A 24,208-nucleotide genomic window follows, 5' to 3' on the forward strand; every position below is an offset into this window, starting at 1 on the left:
GAAAATAATTTCATTTAGTTACTTCAGTTTCTATGAATCATAACGCTTAAAAGTGGCTCAGAAAAAAAAACTGAATTATTAAAATAAACAACTCCGCTTTAAAGTTACAACATGCTATCTGCTGTGAGGACATCCACAAAATATGAAAATATGAGCAACTGCTGAAGGCTGCAATTTACATTTACCAACATAACACCCCAAAACCGTCAGTACTTCCACATCTGTCTGTTCCAGCTCACAGCAGTTTTGTTTGGTTGATGCTTATCCATCAGAAATGTCATCTTTCATAGCTTCACATCATGTCGCTTTCAGGGATTGATTTGTTAAGGCATCTGAGGAAAGCATCAGGAAAAAACAGTATCATAAAGATATTTATTTTAGCAATAAAATGTGAAAACATTAGTATTCAATTTATGAGTTAGGGTATAAATTGAATAATAAGCTCTGACCATCTCATACAGCATTTTAAATAAGAACGAGACAAAGAGATCTGTGTTAACTCTGGAGGAGCTGCAGAGATGCACAGCTCAGGTTGGAGAATCTGTTAACATATCTATTCATAGTACACTCTGTGCAATGCACTAGGAAGAACAAATAAAAATTGTATAAAGAAAGCTATCAGAAGTCTCCTTTATAATTTGCCACCAACCATATATGTACAAAGGAAAGACGTTGGTTAGTAAACAGTAAAACATGGTGGCAGCAACATTGTAATCATGCTTTTCTTTATCAGGAACAGGGAAGCTGATCAAAGCTAATAGCCAGATGGAAGGAGTTAAATACTGAGGAGAATTGGTATAAAGTTTCCCAAAGTCTTAAAAGCAAAGCTGTAATGACAAGGTTAGAAGCCCCAGTCAAAGTTCAGACCTTAACAAAACTGAGAATCAGTGGTGAGACTTAAACACTGTTTTTCACTTCATTCTGTCAACTGAGATTGAGAGAATTTGCAATGAACAAAAAAAATAGAAAGGTAAATTAAATATTGTTGTTACTCACACAAGTTTCTTCAGAGTTTTAGCTCCTGATGGTACAGGTCTGTCTCACATCGGTTCTGAAAAACCTCTGACTGAAGACACTCTGTCGTTGTGTAACAGTCTGAAGAAAACGTTGCTCCCGCTGGTCCACAATGATGGTCATTTAACAGAATCCTTTCTTACCATCATCTCTCGAGGCTGGAAACGGCCTTCTTCATCAGGTTGCTTCGCTTTCCCTGACTCAGATGCTGCTGCCCCAACAGATGATGGCACATCTCTGTCCTTTGGCATGAAGGTGTGTGTGTGTGTGTATTTGTGTGTCTCTGTGATGGGCTCCCAGTTTGAACCCTGCTTCTTGCCCAAAGACCGCTGGAGATCTGCACCAGCAATCTTTTAAAGAAAATTGGGCTTAGAAAATGGAAGAACAATATAAAACTCTTCTGTGTTTTAGCTACAGGCGCCAAAAAACACAATTTGTAACAGTTGTTTTATGAAATATAAAAATAAATATAAATGCATAATTTTTGCAAGTAATTTCCAAAAGAAATTACTTTACTGTTTTTTCCTGTTTTCCTGTTTTATAAGGACACAAATGCATGTTTTTTTCTTTGCTTTATAAAAATATTAGACACTCAGTTTAAAAGTAGAGGTAAAAATTTGGTTCCACAAAATCAATCATTTAAAAATCCATTTCTTAAAGATATTTACAAAATTTAAGTTATCTTCTTCGAAGGTTTGTGTGGGTTCTGCAGATGCAGACAAATTTCACTTTGTAGCACAGAGGGTAAAAATTGCAGTAAATGATTGTAAAGGCTGCTGACCTCTGAACTAAGCAGACCGGACTTAAAGAATTGCTGGTCAAGACACATCCATTCTTCCTCTTTCATCAATACTAACTGGATCTGTTGTTTTCATAAAATGCCTTGAATTGACAGTTGTTGTGAGTAGTGTTACCTAAATGATCCAAGCTGAATTTGTCATCAAGTAGGTAAAACCATGATGCGAATAAGAGAGGAATATTAGACAACCAAGCATCGAGGAGTGTGTGGAAAATCTGCATTGTTTGTCGAAGCTGGTTAAATCCTAGTGGGTGGCATGACTCTGAAAAGAAAAATCCATGTTCTTTTTGATTCTGTTTTGTTTGGTACAGCTCAGTGGGGTCCTCATCCAGTGGGGAGGGGGTGTACGAAAGCTTTGTATTGGTCTAATTTCAAGACGCTCCTGGGATGCCGGCACATTAGCGACGTGTCTGTGTTTCCACTCTGAGGGGTTAGAGGTCCAATCCTAAACTCTGACACAAGACCAGTCATGAAGCTTTTCTATTGAGTTTTCCATAAGCATTAACATATTCACTCTATGACTCAGAAATACCTCTATGAACATTCATAGAACTTGTTTTCATAAAAACAAGATGGAAGAGCTAGCCGAACTGTGAATGTTGCTTCTTTTAATTTAATAATCCCCACACCTTCCAACTGAACGCCAGCTCTGACTGCAACGTAACAGTGAGACAAATGTCATCACGTCTCTGCTTTCCTGTCCTCCAGTTGGCCCAAAATAAAATCAGCTGTTCCTCAACACACCATTGTGCATTCTTTGCTGCTACGTTTCTTTGTTGTTTCTTTGTTGTTTCTTTGTTCAGTTGACCGGCTTTTTTTTTTTTTGCCAGCTGGTGACCAGACCACAGAGAATGTCACAAATAATGAAAAAAAAAAAAAAAACACACACAGACGATGCTGTGAAACCTATTTGTCTGTGGAAACACACAACATCGGTTCTAAAACACGTCTGGAAACCAACCTGCGTTGGTGCAAAAGTCCTGTCAATGTTCTTCTGCTTTGGGCTGGCTGAGTTAAATGACCACCTTAGCATGTGATAAATTTCTGCAGAAGCTTGGTAATGAACCCTTCATTTAATTCAGATGTTTTGAACTAAACTTCAGCTTTGTTTAGCTGTTTACAAACACATTAGATTAGCCATCCAGAAAAGCCTTAGGAATGCGGACAGATTGTGATGTTTCATTGCATAGCAGAACAATGCATGGAGAAATATGTTCTTGAAAGTGCAGTCCCACTCTGATATCCCTTCTGCTCTTTTTTGCCGTCACAGATGGGAAAGTTAACCCTGCAGACTAGTTGCTGACAAAGTCTGGATACTTTTCCTCGTTGTTCCAGTTCTTCACAGAAAGACGTGGATTACTGATCCACAATCCATGTTTCCCAGCCTAGAAAAGTGTCTGAAAGTGTCTGAAGTCTTTGTAAGCATTTTTATGCACCATAAAGTTGAGGTTTGCATTTGGGAATATGAACCAGTAATGAAGACACATTCGGTTCCGGGTAAAAATTCCCAGTCAAAAACAGGGTTTCTGTTTTAGACAATCTGGGCACCATAATTATTAAAATGCCCTAACTTTCTAATTTTGCATTACAAATCTTTATGTTTCTGTTTCAAAGCCTCTGAAGGCTTATGTTTATGGGAATCATATGACTCAGTGAAGACTTTTAGCCCTCTGGGGAGTTATTATTAAACTCACCGTCTATGGAACAATTAGTTCTCCACATCTCAGTTATTTTATTAAAATAATGTTCAAATACCTGTCTGAAAAGGACAGCCACACATCTCCCCTGACTCTCACTCTGAGCTCAGGGGTTTTATTTGTTGGTTTGATTTCCTCTGTTGGAGTTTTGTGGGCTGCTCCTGTCTGTTCCCACAGACCAGACCAGACCAGTGCAGATGTGAAGAACAGCTGCAGGATCAGGAAGTAGGATGACGGGATGAAGTGAGGGAGGGGGTGAAAGCTGCAATGCAACGTGGCGTTTTCCATTCTGCCTGGAAATCCAGCTGCTGATGGAGAGGAGGTGTTGTTAGAACATGACTCTCTTCTCTCCTCCCATCTTTTCTGATTGCCTTTTATTCTCCCTTCTCTCCTCTCACACCCTGCTCCCTTTGCCATCTCCTCACCCTCTCATGTAAACGTGGCAGCTGCGCATGACTGCTTAACAAGAGATTTGGCAAAATGCTGCAATTATGCTTTATTTTTTGCCTGCTGCTGTTTGATTAAGTGCATCTCAGCAGTTTAGTCAGTAAGATTAGAGGTGCAATGTGGCCACAAGGCAAAAGACAGCTCAGACAACTGTATGAAGCACAATTAGGCAGGAAAAGGCACTCCTTCGCCACGTCAGTGAGTTTAAAGTGAAAATGAATTAGAGAAAAATGAAGACCAGATGAAGCAGGGAGATCATACTGGGAACATCTGCTGAAAATGTCTGATGATTTTTTTTTCTTTATTTTCTGTCTTTGCCACCCAGATCCAGATGCTGACTGGCTGATTGATTTCAGTTTGTAGGAAGGAGAAAGTCTGGACGATGGCGGCACAAGGCCACAAGGCTTGTTTTCTCAAAATCATGTAGTTTTTTTAATTTAAGCTTGACTTTTCTATAAACTAAAAAAAAAGTAATTTATTAAATTGATTTATGTGTCCAAACAGAGTGTGTGATGCTTATCCTATTTTTAGTAAAAAAGAGAGTAAAGAGATGGGTTTCACAGCATTGGTTTAGCTCTTTGGTTGATACATCAACTACATTTTACTCTGAAATTCATCCTTTAAATCTGTCTTTTTGCCTCCACACCATTTCTGATAGCATTGTGTTGCAAACTTTGAGGCTATGTAATGTTTCAGCCAGAGCTCTTGTAATCTATGAAGACTAGAAAACTAAAATCTGGTGTTTTTCTGTAGTTTGCGCAGCAGCTTCATATCTGGACACTGTACACATTTCTGTTTGCATTCATATGATTGCAGTTTATTTGTTACCTGTTTGAAATTTAACAATCCGGTGGTTCAAAACATTGAGAAAATGTATTCAGTGCTAGATGTTCTTGCCTGTATGCATTTTTTTGCTCCTACAATCCAGAACATAAACACGTTTTGTGGTTTTGATGATGTGAAGCATGCTGACCAGTTCTTCTAGCCACACCCTGTGATCTAACTGATCCTCTGAGGATGATTCTGGAAACCTGACTGTGGGCGTCCGTTACAAATCCTGGAAACCTGTGGTGGACTCCTCTTGTGGAGTCCTCTGTGTTGGTGTAATTACAGCCTGAAACCTTCCATCAGGTGGAAGTGCGGCGGCTCTGACAGACTGTTTTCAGGAACGTCTAAATCCCAGACCTCCTTTGAAAACAAAACACGTCGCTACATTTCATCTTCACAGTGTCTCTACTTCATTCAGGTGTAGAATATAAAACTGAATAACATTTTTACAAACTCCTTACTGGATGGTAAATATATCTACTTGGATAGCAAGCTTGAAATCATGAAGATTTTTTTTCTAAAGCTGCTTCATTTTTGCGGTTTTCTATGTTAAATTCATTTTTAGTTTGTTTTCATGCAACTGATCTGAGGCACTGAGAAGCAAACATGTCATTTACACCTCAAGGAATGTTCCTATGAGCAAAAATACTCAGAGCATTAACATATGACTTTATTTCTGTGTGCGTTTGTTTAGCAAGAGCAGCAGGAAGGGAAATAGAAGAAACAGGCTCAGAGTGACTGAAGGCAAAACATCTATTAAACAGAAAAGGGCTGCAACTCTGTTTAGTGGCAAATCGTTCTAGGAGCCAGTGGGTCTGAAGAGAGGTTAAAAAATAGCTTTGAAGTTCTTTGCTGTGTTTAGATTCTTGCTTTGTTCTAAAATTTGAACATTTATGCTGAAGAGAACAAAACTATAAGCATATGTCCAGAATGATCCTGCATTTTTAAAATAAAAGTAAATTTGATATTTGATTATGAATGTTTTTAGTCTGTTTTATTTTTGTATTCATGCAATGATTTGGTTGTGAATTACTGAAATTTCACCTCAGATATGAAAACGCATATCGTCATTACTTGTTACACAAAGATGAGACAAAGCAGCAGGAGGGAAAGAAACAGAAAGATGCAGTTGATAAAAGGCATTTTAGTATCTGAATATCAGCAACATCTAAGAAAAGCCTGAAAACATCATGAAAACAAGCCGCCAACATGCATTTGAATTTCATATTCATTCTGCTTTCAGGACAGTTGAACTGCAGTGTCTCACTCAGGACATCCATTTTCTGCCTGTAGTTCAGGGATCTGCAACTACAATCCACTGGCATTTTCTGCTTTTAAGTCTTGGTAGAATACATTCACTGTGTATTTTTCTATTTTAATTGGTAGTTTCCTCCTGTTGGTTGAGTAGTCAGACCCAAAGTGAGTGAGATGCATGTCACAGAACCAACTCTGTCACAGGTTATGTGAAACCATTGCTTTTCCTACAGAGATGTTTTGTTTTTAAAATGATGTTTCTTCTCTGGTGATACTGTAACCCAAGTGAGATGAAAACATTTCAAGGGTTTGTTTGTTGTTCATGATCAGTAGATGGTTGTTGTAGGACCCAAATGAAGGAGATGGAGCCGGCCAGTGAATTTGAAGATTTAATGAAAGAATATGGAAAAATAAACTCACAAAAATCAAAGACTGAACTCAAGCTACCAAAACAGCTCCTGGGATCCCAACAGTTCCTTACAATTTAGATTATTCAAACATATTTCTTTAGATTCTCACATGTTGATAATTGATGAAAATGTACAAAAATTGCAGAAGAAAATCCCATTTCACTCTTGGGTCCATGTCCAACACATAGCATCTAAACCGGGCACTAAGCTGCAGTCAAAACATTCTTACATAAAACAGAATAAAAGAAGGTTTTTGTCTCTTTACAGGTGGATTCATCAAACTGTGCCTTTTTTTTATCATCAAACCGTACCTGAACTTTCCACCTTCACCTTGTTTACAGTGATTAGCCAAAAGATAAACATCCTTTCAAGAGAAGAAAACATTGTGGGTGGGCCATTGCCTACATTTTATGAAAAACCCAAAAACAGGCTGGAGGACAGAAGTGAGGTCAGAAACAAGCATTTTAAGCAGATAAAAGATCCATCCATCCATCCATCCATCCATCCATCCATCCATCCATCCATCCATCCATCCATCCATCCATCCATCCATCCATCCATCCATCCATCCATCCATCCATCCATCCATCCATCCATCCATCCATCCATCCATCCATCCATCCATCCATCCATCCATCCATTTTCTGCCGCTTAACCGGGGTCGGGTCGCGGGGGCAGCAGCTTCAGAAGGGAGGCCCAGACTTCCCTCTCCCCAGCCACTTCTTCCAGCTCCTCCGGGGGAACCCCAAGGCTAGATGAAAGATAAAAAATGTTAGGAAATAAAAAAATTACAACTAGAAGCCAATGATCATATAGATCGCACAAATAAAGAGAGACGGATGAGGAGAGAAGGACTTGGTATGCAAAAAAAACCCTAAAACAAAATCTGAAGCAAAACAGAATAAATAAAACAAAGGAAAGCTGCAAAAATAAGACGACTCCTTAAACTCTCAAAATAGATGAACTTTAAATGTTATCTTCCAAAATTGGTCTTTTTTTTCCCCTTTTACATATTGATTTTGTTTAAGTGTTTATTTTACATTTCGCTGATGATGATCTCAGGAGTTATTTTGACAGACATAATTCTAGTAATGTAGCTGTTATTGTCTGCGTCCTCTTCTCTGCTCTCATGGATGATTCCAGATTAGGAAAAGGTTTTCATCTTTGGAATGCAAATCAAAGGAGTCTCTGCATCTGAAACAGGTCAAAACAAGACAGCTGCATGAAGCAGCAAAAAGAAAGATAAGAAAACATACCATGTGGCATTGTGATGTTTTTAGGATTCCCTCAACATTGTGTAGATTATCGTCAACATGAACTTCAGTCACATTCTACAGAAACACTTTTAATATTATAATTATTTGACTCAGGTGTGTCAGACATCTAAACTTTTGCAGTCGCCTGTCATCACGGACTGAAGTTTGAAATATGTGATTACAATGACTTTTTCTTATTTAGGTCAGGTTTGATTATTAAAATTATTTATTTTTGCTAAATAGCAGAAGAATGAGCAAGACATAATAGCCTGGACACAATGCACATTAAAGTCTGACAATACTTCATTTATAACAGTTTATGGTGAAAAGATAAACGATAAGTCTACCAAATACAAAATACCGTATTTTCCGCACTATAAGGCGCACCTAAAAACCTTCAATTTCCTCAAAAGCCGACAGTGCGCCTTATAATCCAGTGCGCCTTATATATGGACCAATATTGAGCCACAACACATCTAGCAACTACGGTAAACAGCCGCCGACTTCATTTTCCCCGTAGAAGAAGTGCGCAGTGCTTACTGGGATAGTTGTCAGAACGCTGGTTTGTTAATAAAGTTTGATAATACATTTAAAGCCAGGGAGGTGAGGGGCGGGGGAAGAGAGACAGAGACTGCAGCGGCAGCGTGTCGGTTGGTCTGTGTTACCCAGAAAGCAGTTGGGCACAATATCGCAACACCAACACCGTGAGTGAAACAATGTCCCGAGTACTATATAAAGTACTCGGGACCACTTCTTTACAAATGTGGATGTGTAATAGAGTACGGAACAAATTGGCAACCCAAGCTGAAGCGTGCGCCTTATATATGAAAATACGTTTTAAAATAGGCCATTAATTGAAGGTGCGCCTTATAATCCCGTGCGCCTAGTGCGGAAAATACGGTAACTTCATTTAGATGACAAAGTATTTTCAAAAATCTCGCCTTTTGAACTAAAGAGAAGGTGGTAGCTCCATGAATAAGAAGTAGATATTAAACCATAAATAATTTCTTTCATCAAGCTCAGGATGATTAAGTTCCACCAAACAGTGAGGCGATCTACAGCTGAGACTCCCACCAAGACGTAAAGCCGCAGAGTCGACTGAGTGTTTGCTCTTGTCCATCAAGCTGCGCGTTTCGCTGACTGGCTGTAACCTTCTGGTGATGGGTGAGTTGGTTTTGGCAAGCAGGGCAGGATGTGACAGCTGGAACTGCACCCTGAGCCACCTTTTCTCAACCTCTGAGACACATATATGCAGTCATATATCATGATTTAATCTTACACCACTGGTCAACTGAGGGTAGTGTGTGCTAAATACAAAAATATCAGCATTAGAACAGGTACAGTGCATTGCAAAAGTGTCACTACCCCTTAAATTTTTCTATATTTCATTTGATTATACAATATTGGGACTTCTTGTCCCAATATGACGTATGCATTAAATACGTCACTGACAAACGTTAGCGACTCTTTAGCAATTTCTCCTCTGCTGAAGTTTCAAACTTCAACAGAGTCCATGCCAATTTTTGTGCTCAAAGCATCAGTTTTTAAACTTTTTGTTTTCTGTTGGAACAATTTAAAACTGCGTGTGAAGTGAACTGAAGCTTTTTTTCTCTTCTAGTTTTGAACCTCTTGCTCAAGATTCAGAAAAATTTACGTTTCAGTGACGTCAAGGACGTTCAGATATTTAAGCTGAAGGTACAGCTTCTCCCTGGGAAATCAGAAGCTACCACAGGCATTACAATGACACCACATTTGTGTGCGTAAGAGAGTAAGACGAGGAACCCAGTGACGTGCTGACGACCTTGTTATCTGTGGAGTTTGTGCTGTACACAATGAAGCTCTGTTCTCCTCAGTGGTTGGTTCAGACTGAGGCCAGCCAGGGACTCTTCATCCACTGCAGCCTCTACAAAGGATTCAACATGTTCACCACATTTCCACAAAGGCTGAGCAAGCGTCAATTATACAGGATTATCTGTTTGTAGACGTCAGGCCTCAGCAAAACATTTTGTATTGGCTGTAAACAGTAGATGGCCTGTTTAAATGATCATTCATTTTTCATACAATTTCTCAATGGCTTCCATAAGTACGTCATCAGGCTCTTCTTCAGCAAAAAAAAAAGAAAAAGAAAAAGTCCTGTAAGTAAAACAGCAAGCAGGACTAGGTCAGTCATTTAAAATCACCTGAAAATAATAGTTCAAAAAGCATTTAATGGGTTATCTTTATGTTTTTCTCCAGTGATGGGACATCTCAGAATCAAGTGGCAAACTCAACTATGGCAGGCCTGGGACCCCCAGATGCTATAAGAACAGAAGTGCAGCATGGACTTTATTTATTAATTTCAGCATTAATTGTGTGTGAAATACTTACAAGATGTGCTTGGTATAAAGCAGCTTAATATGTCTAAAACACTAAATATCCTTTCAAAAACCAACCAAACAAAAATGCCCCACATCTGTCCTTGAATTTTTCACTTTTCCACATTACAACCATAAACTTAAATTAACTTTATAGAAACTTCTGATAGAGGTCCTGATAAGCAATATTAATGCTTTCAATAAAATAAAATGGCTAAAATAGTGACAAAGAGACGGAGAGGGAGGCTCCTCTGTTTGTCTTAAAACTTGGTCCTAACATGAATAAATCCACCTCTGCCAGGTGCACACATAAAAAAACAATATTTTCTTGCTTCTTAAAGGTTACACCCTCTAATCCGTTCTTTTCCTTGGCTGTCTGTGCAGACAGCGTGATCATCTATTTAAACAGCAGAACCATGCAGTGCTGCACTTTATTTGGACTTTTATTCTTCTGCTGAATCCTTTATCAGTACCAATGTTACCTTTTATGGTGACAGTTCCCTCAGAGGTAACAGATATTAAGGATCTGGATTTGATTGCTCCATTCATCATGGTTAGATCTTCTATATTATCATTTCATGTTGAGTGGCTCCCACTGAAAAAGGTACTGTGAACATTAATTGCTATATTTGTAGTGGGATCTAAACCATTCTCTAGCTTATTTTTTAAATTTAGGATACTGTAACTTCCACATATAAACTTCCAAATTAATGTGCTTTAAATGGGAGGCATTCTTTCATTAAAACATTTCCAACACTTGGAGAATTTGTCCCGCAGCGCTACCTGGTGGTTGAAATGTAGATTCAAGCTGACACCTTAGCTTGATAAACGTCTCCTGCAGGTTGTGTTAGGAGAGGTTTATTAAGCTCAGCTCATAAAGAAATATGACCATCACCAGCGGCCAATAAATGCAAATTGAGATGAATGACTAATTCACTGCCTTCTGAGGGTTTAGTCACATTGAACTTTTATCTCCAACACATTCTGCATTTATCTATTTCCTCCTTTTTGTTCTCACCTTGGAACCAACAGTGACTAACATAAACCTCATCATATCTCATATCTTTACCACATACTACAGTATGACAAAAATATTTCTAACATTAGCTGAAAATGAAATCTCTCATTTCAATGAAACAGAAAAAAAAGTGGATCTAGTTTGTAGCTTTATGGTCTTATTGCTCATTTCACAGTGTTTTAATAAGAAACCTGCCAAGTATGGTTCAGTGGAAACATAATGAAAGATTACACAATTATAACAAGTCAAACTGTATGTAAATGGCAACATGTCTGTCCTGAAAAAGCCTGAGAATAGCGGTTAGCATTGATCCAATAAAATATGCGGACAGGTTTGACACATAATTGATTTTATTTCAGTTGTGCGTGAATAAGACATTCTGAGAATCAAATTTATGCCAGGAGAAGGAAGGTGGCAACATAAATAAAACCCAGAGCAAACTATATGTAAAAATACACATATGCCTGTTATCAAATCTACATAATTATGATTTATGTGATGTCTGATGATTTGTAGTGTAAAAACATGGTAGTCCTTAAAACATGGTTATCTTTACACCCCAAATTATAACTATAGATATTGTCCATGAAGTAGTGTCGGATAACATTTGCTGTCAATAATACTGAGTCAATGTAAAAGCAAAAGGGGGAACAGTTCATTTTATTGAAACGGATACAGGGAATGTTCTTGAACTGCTCTGAAGGAAGACTAACAGGATCGTTTTGCAGGTTTAAGAAGATGTTCACCACAGACAGTAACAGACACTCTTTACGCTTCAACTGAAAGTCATCCAAACTGCAGGGGGCGTCCCACTCTGGCTTTTGCACTAAGGCCCAAAACACAACGCAGAAATTATAGCAAATTGAACAACAAACAGGATTTCAAATACTACATTTTATGCCACCACAAAACCATCCAATAATCTGTCAATCCAGGACAGACATTAGAAGGTTTTTTTTCTGTTTTCCAAACCTAAATCCATGATAACATCATCCACCAAGAGTGATTTGTCAAATGTCATCTTGAAACGAGGGGCCTCAATCTGAGAGAGTTTGGCTCCCAGATCTTTTCCAAGCACATGGGTTGATGAGGCGTGCCACCTTTGGGGTCTCCTGGTAATTAACTTCAAGTCTAGCTTAATTTTTTACTTTGCAGCAGCAGGGTTTCCTAAAACAAAACATAATTCAACATTTCACTTTTAAGTAATGAATACAGTTAAAACAGTTTCAGAATCATTAAATGTATGCAGATTTTTTTCAGACTATGTTTTAATTCACAAATACACCAAGAAAAAGCTAAAGGTCTTTACAGAAATCATTAACATGAACATGGACTTTTAACTCTATTGTCAGCACAGTGTCACCTGTTAAACATATGAAGCAGACGCCTTCATTTAGTGCCGTTGTACTTGACTTCCTTTCCACATTTCTTCAGCGTCTCCGTGAGAACTTCCACATCCTTGTCCGACTCGATCCAAACCAGCTTGTTGGGCAGGTCGATCTCAAACTTAACATCTGAGAGGCGAAAACAGAAGTAGAAACAATGTTTGTTCAAACTGACTGGAGACAAACAGAAATTCCTCTTTATATCTGCTTCTCTTTCTAATATGAGTGAAAGATTTTTCAGCCCTCTTTGACATGACTGTGAAGGAGGATTTGAAGAATAGATTTTCTTTTATCTTGTTGAAAAGTCACTGCTTAGCATGTGGGACTGGAACAAAATAGAAAAAGGGAACTGAAATTTGGCTTCTAAACAATTTAATGACCAAGTCAAATAAAAGTGAAACAAACAAGCTCTCCAGCATCAGGTGACCGAGCGGCTGAGTCAACACTCGGAGCAAAGAAGTCACGAGTGGAAGCGATACAAGCTGCCTGTAAGCATTTCTTGATCTGTCCCCAGCATGCAGTGTTAAGGACCCGCTTGCATCGATATGAATTACCTTCTCACAAAACTCAAATTAGGACTTGTTTGCACAGAACTGCAAGTTGTCATAAAACTAAATATAATTCAGTATCTAGACACACGGTGCTTTTAAAACGTACTTTACCATGGGTATGCCTGAATTTCCCCAATGTGGGACAATTAAAAGTTTTGCTTTTCTAAGAATTATTCACAATAATGGATGTTTTACCATTTTATTGCTTTTACAAATCTGTCATGATCAGCAAAATATGGATATTATGACAAAAAAACCTTACCAAAAAAAAAAAATCCAGTTTAACGACAAAGTGAAAATTAATTTGTACAAAATAAATAAGAAAAAAAAAATTATATAGCATAAGAGAGCAACAACTTTCAATGAATCTTTAATGTTGCTATGAAGGAACTTTGGCACAATCTGGTCTGCAGAATCATTTTTAATTGCAGAGTTTTCAAGCATGAATGGCTTGTGATTAATGCTACAACGTTTAATTAAGATTTAAGTCCAAACTTTGACTAGTCCATTGATCATTGTTATCCTGCCTAACCATTGCAATTCTATTTTCACACAAGTAAATCATAGAACATATCCCTAACACTTTCTTCTCTATTCCCTGTTCAGAAATAATGCTTTGTCTTTTCTCTGTCTTTTTTGTTTCTTCTTTTATTGTAACCAGTTCTGTGTCTTTTTATGTTATCAGTTTTTTATCTTCCTTTTCATTTCCTGTAAAACACAAACTTCCTGCACATTTTTAACATTGATATTATTTGTAAACGTGTTCATTTTGTGCAGTGGAAGAGTGCCACAAAACAATCATGAGGAATAAGAGGTGAAGCTTTGCCAGTGCTTTCAGTGAAACCAGAAATGAAAGTGGAACAGAAGATGACAGAGATGTGTCGGTCTTACCTCCAAGCTTGTTGAGGATTCTAGTAACGGCTCCAGAGCATCCTTCACAGTTCATGTCCACCTCAAACTCGTGCTTCTGTGACAGACAGAGAATTTATTTAGCTGTAAATTTAGAATTTCATGATGAACAGAAAACTACTGCAATAAAGTCTGAGAAAACAATCTAAGATGATTGAAATGTAGCAATTTTCAGCAAAAGGTTAAGGAAATTTGAAGTACATTTGAACTTAGGGATTATATTGACTCTTTGATTTTGTTCTAATTTGTTGAGAAGTACATTTGTGGTTCTTTAAAAAAAGGTTAATGATTAATTACAAAAATGGTTACCATTTTATAAGAAAGGAGACTAAAAGTTATCTAATTGGAGGGAGAAAAATCTGACATTCCTCAAGGAAGCAACGCAAAATAGAACAAAGCCTAAAAATACAAATGTTTTCAAGTCCTGACATAAACATATTTACAGCTAAATCCCAAAATTCCTAGACATTGTAGCAACCCTGTTCCCCTTTATATAAATCAACTACAACCCAGAATATCATCTGTTGTGATGACGGCAATTCTTAAACATTCTTCATGCTAAACGAACTGGCTTATTATTTTAAAAGAGTGACTGTTACATAACCCGTGACTAATAACGGCCCAGCTGAGGGAAGTATGGAGTCTTAAATTTGTTGATGGCTAAACTAAAAGCATTTGCCACGTACTAAAGCCCAGGAACAAGCTGAAATTACTTAAAAGTAACTCACAGTCATATTGTCAGTGACCTGTCGCACTTAGCGAGCTGACCAACTCCGGGTTTTTGGTTTTTATCAACTTGGAAATGTCGCCAAAGACTACATGAACCTAAAAAAAAGGATACTACCTGCCTGATTGACCACTTTCAAGCTAAGTATAGCAGCATAACAGGATATCCGGTATTGAAAGGGTGTAAAGTAATAAAAGACAATGTACTCTGAAGAATTTTGGTTTGCTTATAAAAAAATTAAATGTATGTTGGCATATTACGTATTGGCATATGAAGTTCAAGCAAAACATGTTAAATTAAATAAAACAATAAGACGTAAAGCTATACACTTTCGGTTTGCCAAGTTTTCATTTTATTTTGAAAAACTTTACGGAAGCCATTCAGCTATATAAAAGAAATAAATATTTGTCCAACATTTCTGAGCAAAATTCTAAAAACTTGTATCAGGGTCTTAAACTCCTATTTCTTTTAGACACTTTGGGTTAATGGTTCGCCCGAAAATTGTTTTTAAATTCTCACTGACCATATCATCCTAACCGTGTCTCTCTATGGCGCTGATCCTAACCGCTTTTGTTTTTCAAAATAAAAGCTTTGTAAATTATATTACAATAATAAAAAACAACAACAAAAAAACATTATGAAAGCAGTGCAAAACTCTGTAACATTTATTTATTTAGCTAGTAGTGCCAAAATCTGCTAATAGTATAGTTATAATTTTCGTTTCCCCCACATGCATGACTGATAAAAAACCGAAAACGTCCTTATTTTACGGGAGAAACAGAACGTCGAACGTAGTCGGTTTGCGTCGGCCGGGGACTCGTGTCATGTGACCTCACCGCTGGTTTGCTGATCAGAACCGAGTTTTAGGTCTCAATCTGTGTGCAGCACCTCGGCCAGCGCTCTTTTTCAACAGTGATAGGAGCGTAGGAGCTCATGCGGTCAGGTCATCCAGATAAAGGCTGAAGCAGGAAAGCAGAGGGACGGAGGCCGAGATATATCATTAAGGTAAGCTGGTGTGTTATGATGACCCGAGCTGCTGTTTACGAACACAAAGATGGCATCGAAACCTTCAGCTAAAGTTGGCTAACGCGATCTGATTGCGGTACACCAGTTTAGTCCCTCTTTACTCTACATTCTTGATGTTTTATTAAGTGACAACGTCTGAAGCTGAATTCAGTGTATCTTATATTTAAGTGAACATCCCACCCTGGCGACTTCCTAGCTTTGAATTATCCCGGCCGGTACCTTTAGCCCAGAGCAGTTCGTTGTCTCAAAACACGATTCACTTGATCGTTTTCCCGGTTATCAGCTTTATGTCCGCTTTGACAACTTGCACGTCTTCCTGGCCAAAGATTACCGGCAATATTGATAGGATTACCGTGTTAATCTGCATACGGTCTGCAGCTTGTAAATCTGCTTGCTCTCATGAAAGGAGAACGACTCTCACTTGAAAATGCTTCCAACTGGAAATCAAGTCTTAAACAAAGTTTCTGTGGTTTGGCCGCACCCTAATCTGACAGGGTTATCTGAAACAGTTTATCAGGGTTAAACAGTTATCTGATTTAAGACTGGGATATAGTTTCTCTTTTTATTTTGAGAAATTTGACAGCAAAGATCAATGTTTTCACCCTTGTTGCGAGGATTAAGGCACACATCCACCAGCGCAAGGTACGTGCCTCATGATCTGGTGTGACTTTCTGAAAGCAGGATGATCTTCAATAAAAATAATCTGTATCATGGAAAACGTTAAACAACATTAAAATGTCCAACATGATTAAATCACTGTTATTATAAAATAAAAACAGCAATTCCTATTACTAAAACACTTTAACATTGATGATTTAATCAATTTTATAATTTTTATAATGTTATGTATACCATTTAGTCATTTCTATTTTCTAATCATAAATGTAGAATAAGCAATGTGCTAAGTAGCAGACATACTGCGTTTAGCTTCCCAAATGGAGTTTTTCAAACATTGCCTTAACACGAGTAATGGATGTCATCCACACAGCATGATTCTGCCACCACTTCTTTTAGTTTCCACTTAATCCACAGTTTTTTGCAATCAGAAAAGCATACTAGCTTTTACAAATTTAGCTCTTGTAAGCAGGAACTAAAATTGTTTTTGTAATCAAGAACAAGCAATATTGTAGGGGTTGGAAACTGCTGCTTTTTAAAATTTCAGTATATTGTTTTTAAAGAGAAATGCCTACATAGAGAAGATAAAGACATAGATTTGTTTTATCATTCATTAACAATTTGATGGTATTTCCCTTGTAACCTGGGTTATGGAATCTTCTAAAATCAATACAATCATTTAAAAATAAAAAAGGTTTCAACGCTACATTTCCATCTCCCTGGAATTTGTAATTTTATTTTTCTTTCATGCTGGACTGTTTTTATACATCCTGTCATGCACACACAGTCTTGCCACACCAGAGTCCTCGGCAGTTACTATTCTGCAACTTTAACTGCATCTTATTTCCAGCACAAAGTGACTGAATTCCCTCACCAGCAGGTTCTTCAGCTCTTTTAACCAGCCATTCGTTTAATGTGTGTGTTGGAGAAGGGATGCATGTAAAAGTTGCAGTATAGTTGCACTTAAGAACTCCCATATTAGACTTTAGCTTAGAAAATACTGCTTTGTTACACAGGAAGTTGTGGTTTAAAAATTCCTGTTTGTTCCTGATTTCTTAACGGTTCTGCTCACTAAATATGCAAACAGGTTGTTTCCTAAACCTTTTGGCTTTTGTCGTTTTTTGCAGCTATAAACAGACAGGTGCACAGCAAAATGTTCAAACAAAGTCCTGTTTAATCACACAGCAGATGCCAAACGGGATCTGTTTGAATTTCCATCCATTATGCTCGTCTTGCATAACATCTGGGTTTATTTGGCCTGGAAGCTCCCTGATAGTGACTGCAGGAGCTTTAAAGATGGGAGAGGCACTTAGAGATTAGCGCTCCATTTCAGTGGATCAGATAAAGTTCAATGCAATTGGTGCCTGGTAGGCGGGTATTTTTCCTTGCTATTTGGGCCAGAATGTGAGAAATATTAGACCTGCTTGAACAGGTGCAAGCTTCGTTTCCATTCAAAAAAGAAAAAATAAAGTTTAGCATAAAATATGCTAAAACACAGAATATTTATATTTTCATTGTGCTTTGATAACTGGAAAAGTGCAGGTTATTTAGATTTTACCTGCAGATGAAAAATAATTGAAATTTAGTACAACAGTAGAATATTTAAATCACTTCTTTGTTAATTTGTGTTATATTTACCGATATCAATACCTCCTTAGCATTTCACTGTTTTTCTCTGCTTCAAGAAAAATAGTGAAAGGTTGTAATTTACTGTGCAGGTGTTTTTTTTCCCCTTTCATGTTCTGTTTACATACACTGCTCAAAAAAATAAAGGGAACACTTAAACAACACAATATAACTCCAAGTAAATCAAACTTCTGTGAAATCAAACTGTCCACTTAGGAAGCAACACTGATTGACAACGGGGACGCTCGTCGGGTCAATCAGTGTTGCTTCCTAAGTGGACAGTTTGATTTCACAGAAGTTTGATTTACTTGGAGTTATATTGTGTTGTTTAAGTGTTCCCTTTATTTTTTTGAGCAGTATATATTGAGTCTGTTCTGTTCCAGACACATTCTGTTCAGTCATCAAGTTTTTTCTCCACAGGAACATTCAAATATAGAATAAGGACCGTCATGGTCAGGTCAGATGCTGAGCTCAGCATTCTGACGACAGCATAAAGAAGCACGTGAGGTCCACACTCACGTTCTGTTTACATGTTCAGTTCTGACAGGAAGAAGTCAGCAAATTGTCAGAAACTTTGTTGTAATTATTAAGCAGTTCTTTTAATTCATGGTAAATAATTTTAGCATTTTATAGACTTTGGAAAAGTAGGACTTTTATACTTTCTCCACTGTTTTTGCATTTTATCTAAGATGCAGTTATTAATGCAATATTTTACACAATCTGCTTTTGCGCTGGAACTACTTCGTGTTTTCCTGGAGTTGCTGCATCTAATCATCGCCATGTTTTCACAGTTAGAAGCTGTCGATGCTGAGCCGTTTACCCTTGCTGCGTCGGGATCCGTGAGGCTGGGAGAAACGACACCCGTTCACCCGCGAGTGCCACCCGACCCACCATGATGGCATCAAGCGACGTGGATGGCAGAGCAGACGGTAGGGAATATGTAATCAATATCATAACTTGGAAAGTGAAATATTCTTTTTGTTGTTGCAGTAGGAGACAGAATGAACTTGGTCGCAGACAGATTACATGTAATCCCACTGAATCATCAAAGCAGCTTTTGTTTAATTGATTAGATCGGTCTGATGGCCTGGCTGGCTTGTGTCTTCTTCGGCAGGAAGTCACAAATGTTTGTTTCATTATTACTTGTGTATCTCAGTGAATTATAATATCTTCAATACGATAATTCATTTAAGAAACTAAAGTTTTTAGTATACTATGCTACCACAAAATATCGGGATGAAATTCTAAGTCCATGTCGCTCACCCATTTTACCGTACTTTTTCCTTCCACTTAACCTTACTTGAATATACCGTGACACAGCACTTTGAGAACAGACACCTTCTTTAGCAATGGCATTTTGTGGCTTAACGTCTTGTGGAGGGTGTTGGTGAGTGTGTGTTGAACAGTCTAGTTATTAGCCTTCCCCATCACATAATATTTTTTATTATTAAATATGCTTTTCAATGCTCCAATGTGATAAATACAAATATTCAGAATTTTAGCTTGTCATTACCAATAAGAATGACGGAGACAAATGGAGCATTTTAGGTGTGCATGTTTATTAATGATTAAAGACTAGGCGTCTGGTCAGTGTTGTGGATTAAATCTCTCAGTAAAACATGTCTTACTTTTCTGAGTAACATGAGACAACAGTTTGATAGCGAAGTTGGGCCTAAAATGTTTTTATTAGAGTGCCTCCAAAAAGAATCTTTCTTTTTCAGTCTATATTCATTTAACACAAAACCTTTTGAGTTAAAATGCAGCTTTTGTTCTTCACACAATTTTTATACACCAGCAAACTTAATTTACTCATTGACTATCCACTGACTATTCTTGTTGTGACAGAGTTTCTGTCTGGTTGGATGTTTTAAAGATGGACCTCCCTTTCATTTTAAAGTCCGTCTTCATACTGTTATGACAAATTCTTTGTTCCAGTGTAGCTAATGAACTGTGCTGATTTTCTGGAGTCTAGCTGCTGCTGCTGCTGCTGCGGTGACCCGTCTGGTGTTTTTATTGAAAATATGTCAGCAGGCATGCATCAGTCTGCAGCTGCAGAGCTTCTTATCGTTGTTCCTTTTCTGCATGACCAAAAAAAAGTCTTCTGTTCCTTGTTCATTAGAGTCAGCTGCTCTCCAAAAGGACTGGAATCTCTGCATTAAACTGGTTTCTGATGAAGTCATGAGGTTTCAGTTTATCTATTTTTATGAGCACTGACCTCGGTGCACACCTGATATCAAACAAATGAGGTGATAAACTTTCAGCAGAATGAATGTGTCTGTATTTCTTTCCCTCTGCATGCTCAGTGTCTAAACGTATCTTCATTTTTCAATTGAAATGCTCGTGTGGGATGTCTTGTGAACCGTAAATAGAATGGATTATTTCCTGTAAATAGGTTTGTCACATGACTTCTCTTATATGAAAGAGTCGTTTGTGGTGAACCTGCTCATGCTGCAAGCAAGACCTCGACGCAGTTGGATGTAAAGATGTGAAGAAACATGGAATATATTTCTGTTAAAGATCAATAAAGATTTGTGCAAAAGTTTACATTCTCCCCATCATTGTCATGAATTATTGGGAGAAGTGATCAACTTGCTTAGCAACATGTCAGTAACTATTAGATTTAATTTTGTGCTTGTAATTTCTGTATTTAGCATTCACTAAAATTGATTGATGTCTGTTATCATTTAATCATAAAAAAGAATTAAAAGCCTGAAACTAATAACATCCATTCCCCTCATGAGTGGATGGAAATGTTTACTCGGACCTTATTTTCTAGCTTCACACACTCAGCACAAACTGTGTGGTTTACATGCAAAAGGGAGTAATTTAAGAATAGAAAAAGAAAAATATAATTGTGTTACGTGCTGTTGACTTTATACATAAGTATATGAGTATAAAGTTGACAAATATTTCAATATGTATTTATTTTCTAGAGCTCTAATTGTCTTCTGTAAATGTCTTTCTCTTCACTCGTTTCCTCTGTGTGGCAGGTTCTCTCTTCTCTGACCAGAACCCGTCAGAACTGGACGCTCTGTGTCCGTCTCCTCCTGGGCCATCCAGACCCCAGCGGAACTACGAGCGGATCGGGGGAAGAACAGGAACCTCGTGAGTGAAATGCATTCAAACAGTTCACTCAGAACTGTCACTCAGAACAGCTTCTAAACTGTTTTTTTTTTCTGCCATTCTTCAGTTTCTGTCAGACTCTGATCCACCTTCTGAAGGGGAACATCGGTACAGGTCTGCTGGGCCTGCCTCTGGCTGTGAAGAACGCCGGACTGGTGGTAAGCACAAAGATGCTACTGTCCAATCGTTCCAGGTAAAACCAGAGGCCTGGCCTTTAAAAATTAGATTCTGCTTACGTCCTTTTCAGCTGGATGAAAGACAGAGACGCAGCAGCGGCACTTTGCAGACTTTCATAGGCACCTGGTATCAAAACAAAACATCTACAAGTTGCATTAAAGTGACAAATTGTGGTCGATGTAATAAGAAATCTTGATTGTGCAACAATTAAAGAGGAATCTATTTGCATGTTGTTCTGATGAATATGAAAGTCACTTCATACATCAAGATAATCAAGACAGTAGTTTTCAGTTTTGTTCTTATAAGATCGAACTGGTGGCAAGTTTATTTTTGCCAGTCAGTCGATTCATGGTTTGCTCAATAAACTGTAAAAATGCCAGCAGCTCTCTTTTATAGCCATTGAATTTCTAATAATTATATGGAAACTTCATGCGGTTGTGAAAGAGGGGATTCGTTTTCTCTTTTAAATATAATCTCTCAGTGCAACACAGGATCTAGTTTTAATTTACAGAGACTAAATTAGAACATTGTATCTTCATTGTTGGGAGTTAAGTACCAGTCCTTGCAGTCATTTTTGAATTTATTTTTAAAGATTTTTTTGGCTCTAGTGGCCTTTATTTGATAGTTAATTGACAGGAAAGTGGTAATGAGAGACAGGGGAAGACATGGATCAAGGGTCGACAAGGCCGGGAATCGAGCCTGCGACGGCTGCGTCGAGGACTAAGGCCTCCATATGTGGATTGTGCTTAACCCCTGCGCCACCACAGCACACCCCCATTTATGTATTTTGGTACGAATTATTACAGACTGATATTATACAATTTTTTTTAATGCTTCAAGCATTTTGTTTCTGAGGGCAAAATGTTGTTGACATTTGTCCTGCTTCTCAACAGGAACAAGAGAAGAGTCTTATTCTCTTCACCTGTCAGTAGTCATAATGCTGTATATTTGTTTAGTCCTGGTGGTGTTTGATCACATAAGCTGTTTCAGTATGGGTAAATGCTAATTGTGTTATTTTATCCATTAACTTTTTTTGTTTTGGTTGTCAGAATGTAAATAGCACATTTTTCATATCAGAGCTTTGTGTTTCAAAGCTCTATGAGCTACTTTTATAGAGTCATTGTCACAATGCCTCAGAAAAAACTAATAGACACACACTCCTAATCTGTCCTGTTATTTCTGTTAAAGTGAGAATAATTGTTTGCCTGCTACAAATCTCTGGCTCCTAGGAAAAATATTGCAGCTCTTTTTCTCTTTTCCTACAATAAGTGGTATAAAAAAAAGTTTTTAACAATTCAAACTTGTTCAGTCACATAGCATGCTGAACTAATTACTGATTAGAACAGTAGAGTTAAGTTCCCAGAGCATATTGACTCTACCCTTCAATTATCTCATTTGTATGCTTTTAAGCACAGCAGTGTGGCTTCCTTGTTAAAATAAACCACGCCTAAACTTCTCATGTTCTGGCTTTGTTGAAGATGAGATGAAGCTGAGCAGGACTGATCATGTTTCAGTGCTCCAGATTTCAAGTCTGTTAAATTCCTGTCTGCATCTTGAGAACATGAGCTTTTGAAACACTGAATGGTTTCCACATAGGCTTTGCTTAATGTTAAGTTTTGTTTAGATTTTAGAACTACACATTTAAACTTGTGTTTACAGTTTAGGGCTCTGAGCATCACTTAACTTACAGCAAGTAGGTTCTTGCTGCAAGTTAAGTGCTACAAGAATCCTAGTCTGGGTTCTTTTTGCATGGAGTTTGGATGTTCTCTCTATGGATTGGTGGGTTCTCTCCATGTCCAAACACATTACTATTTGTTATTTGGTTATTTATTTAATTATAACACTTGTTATTCAGTTTGTCTGCTCATCCTTAAAAATTAATAAGTTTGTAAATAAAAAGGTAAGTTGGCCTTTAATTCATTAATCATTGGTCCTAAATTTTGTTTTGACAGAACTATTTATTCTTGTATATTCTATGTATTTTTTTCTTTCTCACTGGACTTTTCTGTCAGTCAAACGTTTGAGTTGCATTCAGACATCATTTCATTCTGTGACTCCAAACATTTGAGGGTATCACTAACTCACTGCTAGCAAAAACTAGCTAGATAGTTAACTTTTTTGCGTCTATCATGGGTAAGTGTAAATCTATTGACTGTTAGCTGGACATTGTTTAAACGTTTCTGTAGAGGTATAAGTCAAATTAATAGTAGTCTTAAAACGTCTTAAATTTGAATTGGTGAAACCTGCAGAAACCTAGATTATTTATCCAGCTCGGTCTTCTTGTTTCCAGCTTGGACCCATCAGTCTCCTGGTTATGGGAATCATTGCAGTCCACTGCATGAAGCTCCTGGTGAAATGTTCTCATCACCTCAGCGCAAAGTAAGTAAACACTATATTTCAGCCACGGGTTAAAAGTCAAGTACTGGCATTTAAAGTGGGCTTATGTTAAACATTTGCTTGTGTCAGGTTTCACACAGGAGGGTGGAGATCAGACGCAATTAATTTAACCCCATAAATGATTCCACTTAATTAAATATGTTCACACCTTAAAATGATGTTTGCGTTCCATGCTCTACTCAGAAAGCAACTTTTTCTCTGTTTAGATTGTGTTTATTTAACTTTCTGGTCACTGTAACTGAAACCTAAAGATGCATTTCCTGTCTGTATCAATCGCTCGGTTCAGGAAACTTGTTTGGCTCATTGTGTGTTTTGCCAGATCCCGTTGACAGATTACTTTCCAGTAGGTCTCTATTTTCTGCTCAGTAATCAGGAGCCCTTTGGCAGCTCGTCGTGTGTGTTCTCACACTTTCGTCAACGCTGCCAGACAAATCCCAAACACCATGCATACGCTGAATGTAATCAGCTCGACTAATCAGAAGCTGGGAGTTGTGCTGCTGCTGTTTTTAACATTCCTTGCCGCTGAACCATTAAGTCCCTGGGGGTTCTGTATGTTAGTGAGCTGTTGTTGTGTCTTCACTAGTTTGCAAGCTGC

General features: G+C 37.7%; 2 protein-coding genes across 2 annotated transcripts in view; one reads left to right on the forward strand and one right to left on the reverse strand.

Annotated features, from left to right (window-relative positions):
- Window positions 1-11,409: 11,409 nt before the first annotated feature.
- On the reverse strand, window positions 11,410-14,813 carry atox1 (antioxidant 1 copper chaperone). Its single transcript, XM_008420842.3, has 4 exons — window positions 14,651-14,813; window positions 13,905-13,980; window positions 12,441-12,591; window positions 11,410-12,244 (listed from the first exon to the last, which is right to left on the reverse strand). Exons 1-3 carry the CDS (start codon window positions 14,654-14,656, stop codon window positions 12,467-12,469), a joined length of 207 nt encoding a protein of 68 aa, XP_008419064.1. The 5' UTR covers window positions 14,657-14,813; the 3' UTR covers window positions 11,410-12,244; window positions 12,441-12,466.
- A 659-nt stretch (window positions 14,814-15,472) lies between these two features.
- slc36a1 (solute carrier family 36 member 1) overlaps window positions 15,473-24,208 on the forward strand; it is a 39,951-nt gene continuing 31,215 nt past the window's right edge. The window contains exons 1-5 of the mRNA XM_008420844.3: window positions 15,473-15,654; window positions 18,708-18,845; window positions 20,907-21,021; window positions 21,107-21,197; window positions 23,507-23,595. Coding sequence (XP_008419066.1) covers window positions 18,809-18,845; window positions 20,907-21,021; window positions 21,107-21,197; window positions 23,507-23,595 — 332 coding nt within the window. The 5' untranslated portion in view covers window positions 15,473-15,654; window positions 18,708-18,808. The remainder of the gene's footprint in view (window positions 15,655-18,707; window positions 18,846-20,906; window positions 21,022-21,106; window positions 21,198-23,506; window positions 23,596-24,208) is intronic.

The sequence above is a fragment of the Poecilia reticulata genome, chromosome 10, assembly GCF_904066995.2.
Source record: "Poecilia reticulata chromosome 10, P_reticulata-male-v2, whole genome shotgun sequence".
NCBI lineage: Eukaryota > Metazoa > Chordata > Actinopteri > Cyprinodontiformes > Poeciliidae > Poecilia > Poecilia reticulata.

What these genes read in the sequence shown, in the direction of transcription:
- atox1 (XM_008420842.3), bottom strand. An exon ending in AATCCTCAACAAGCTTGGAG is followed by an intron (nt 12,592 to 13,904) that starts GTAAGACCGACA and finishes TTCGCCTCTCAG; the next exon opens with ATGTTAAGTTTGAGATCGAC.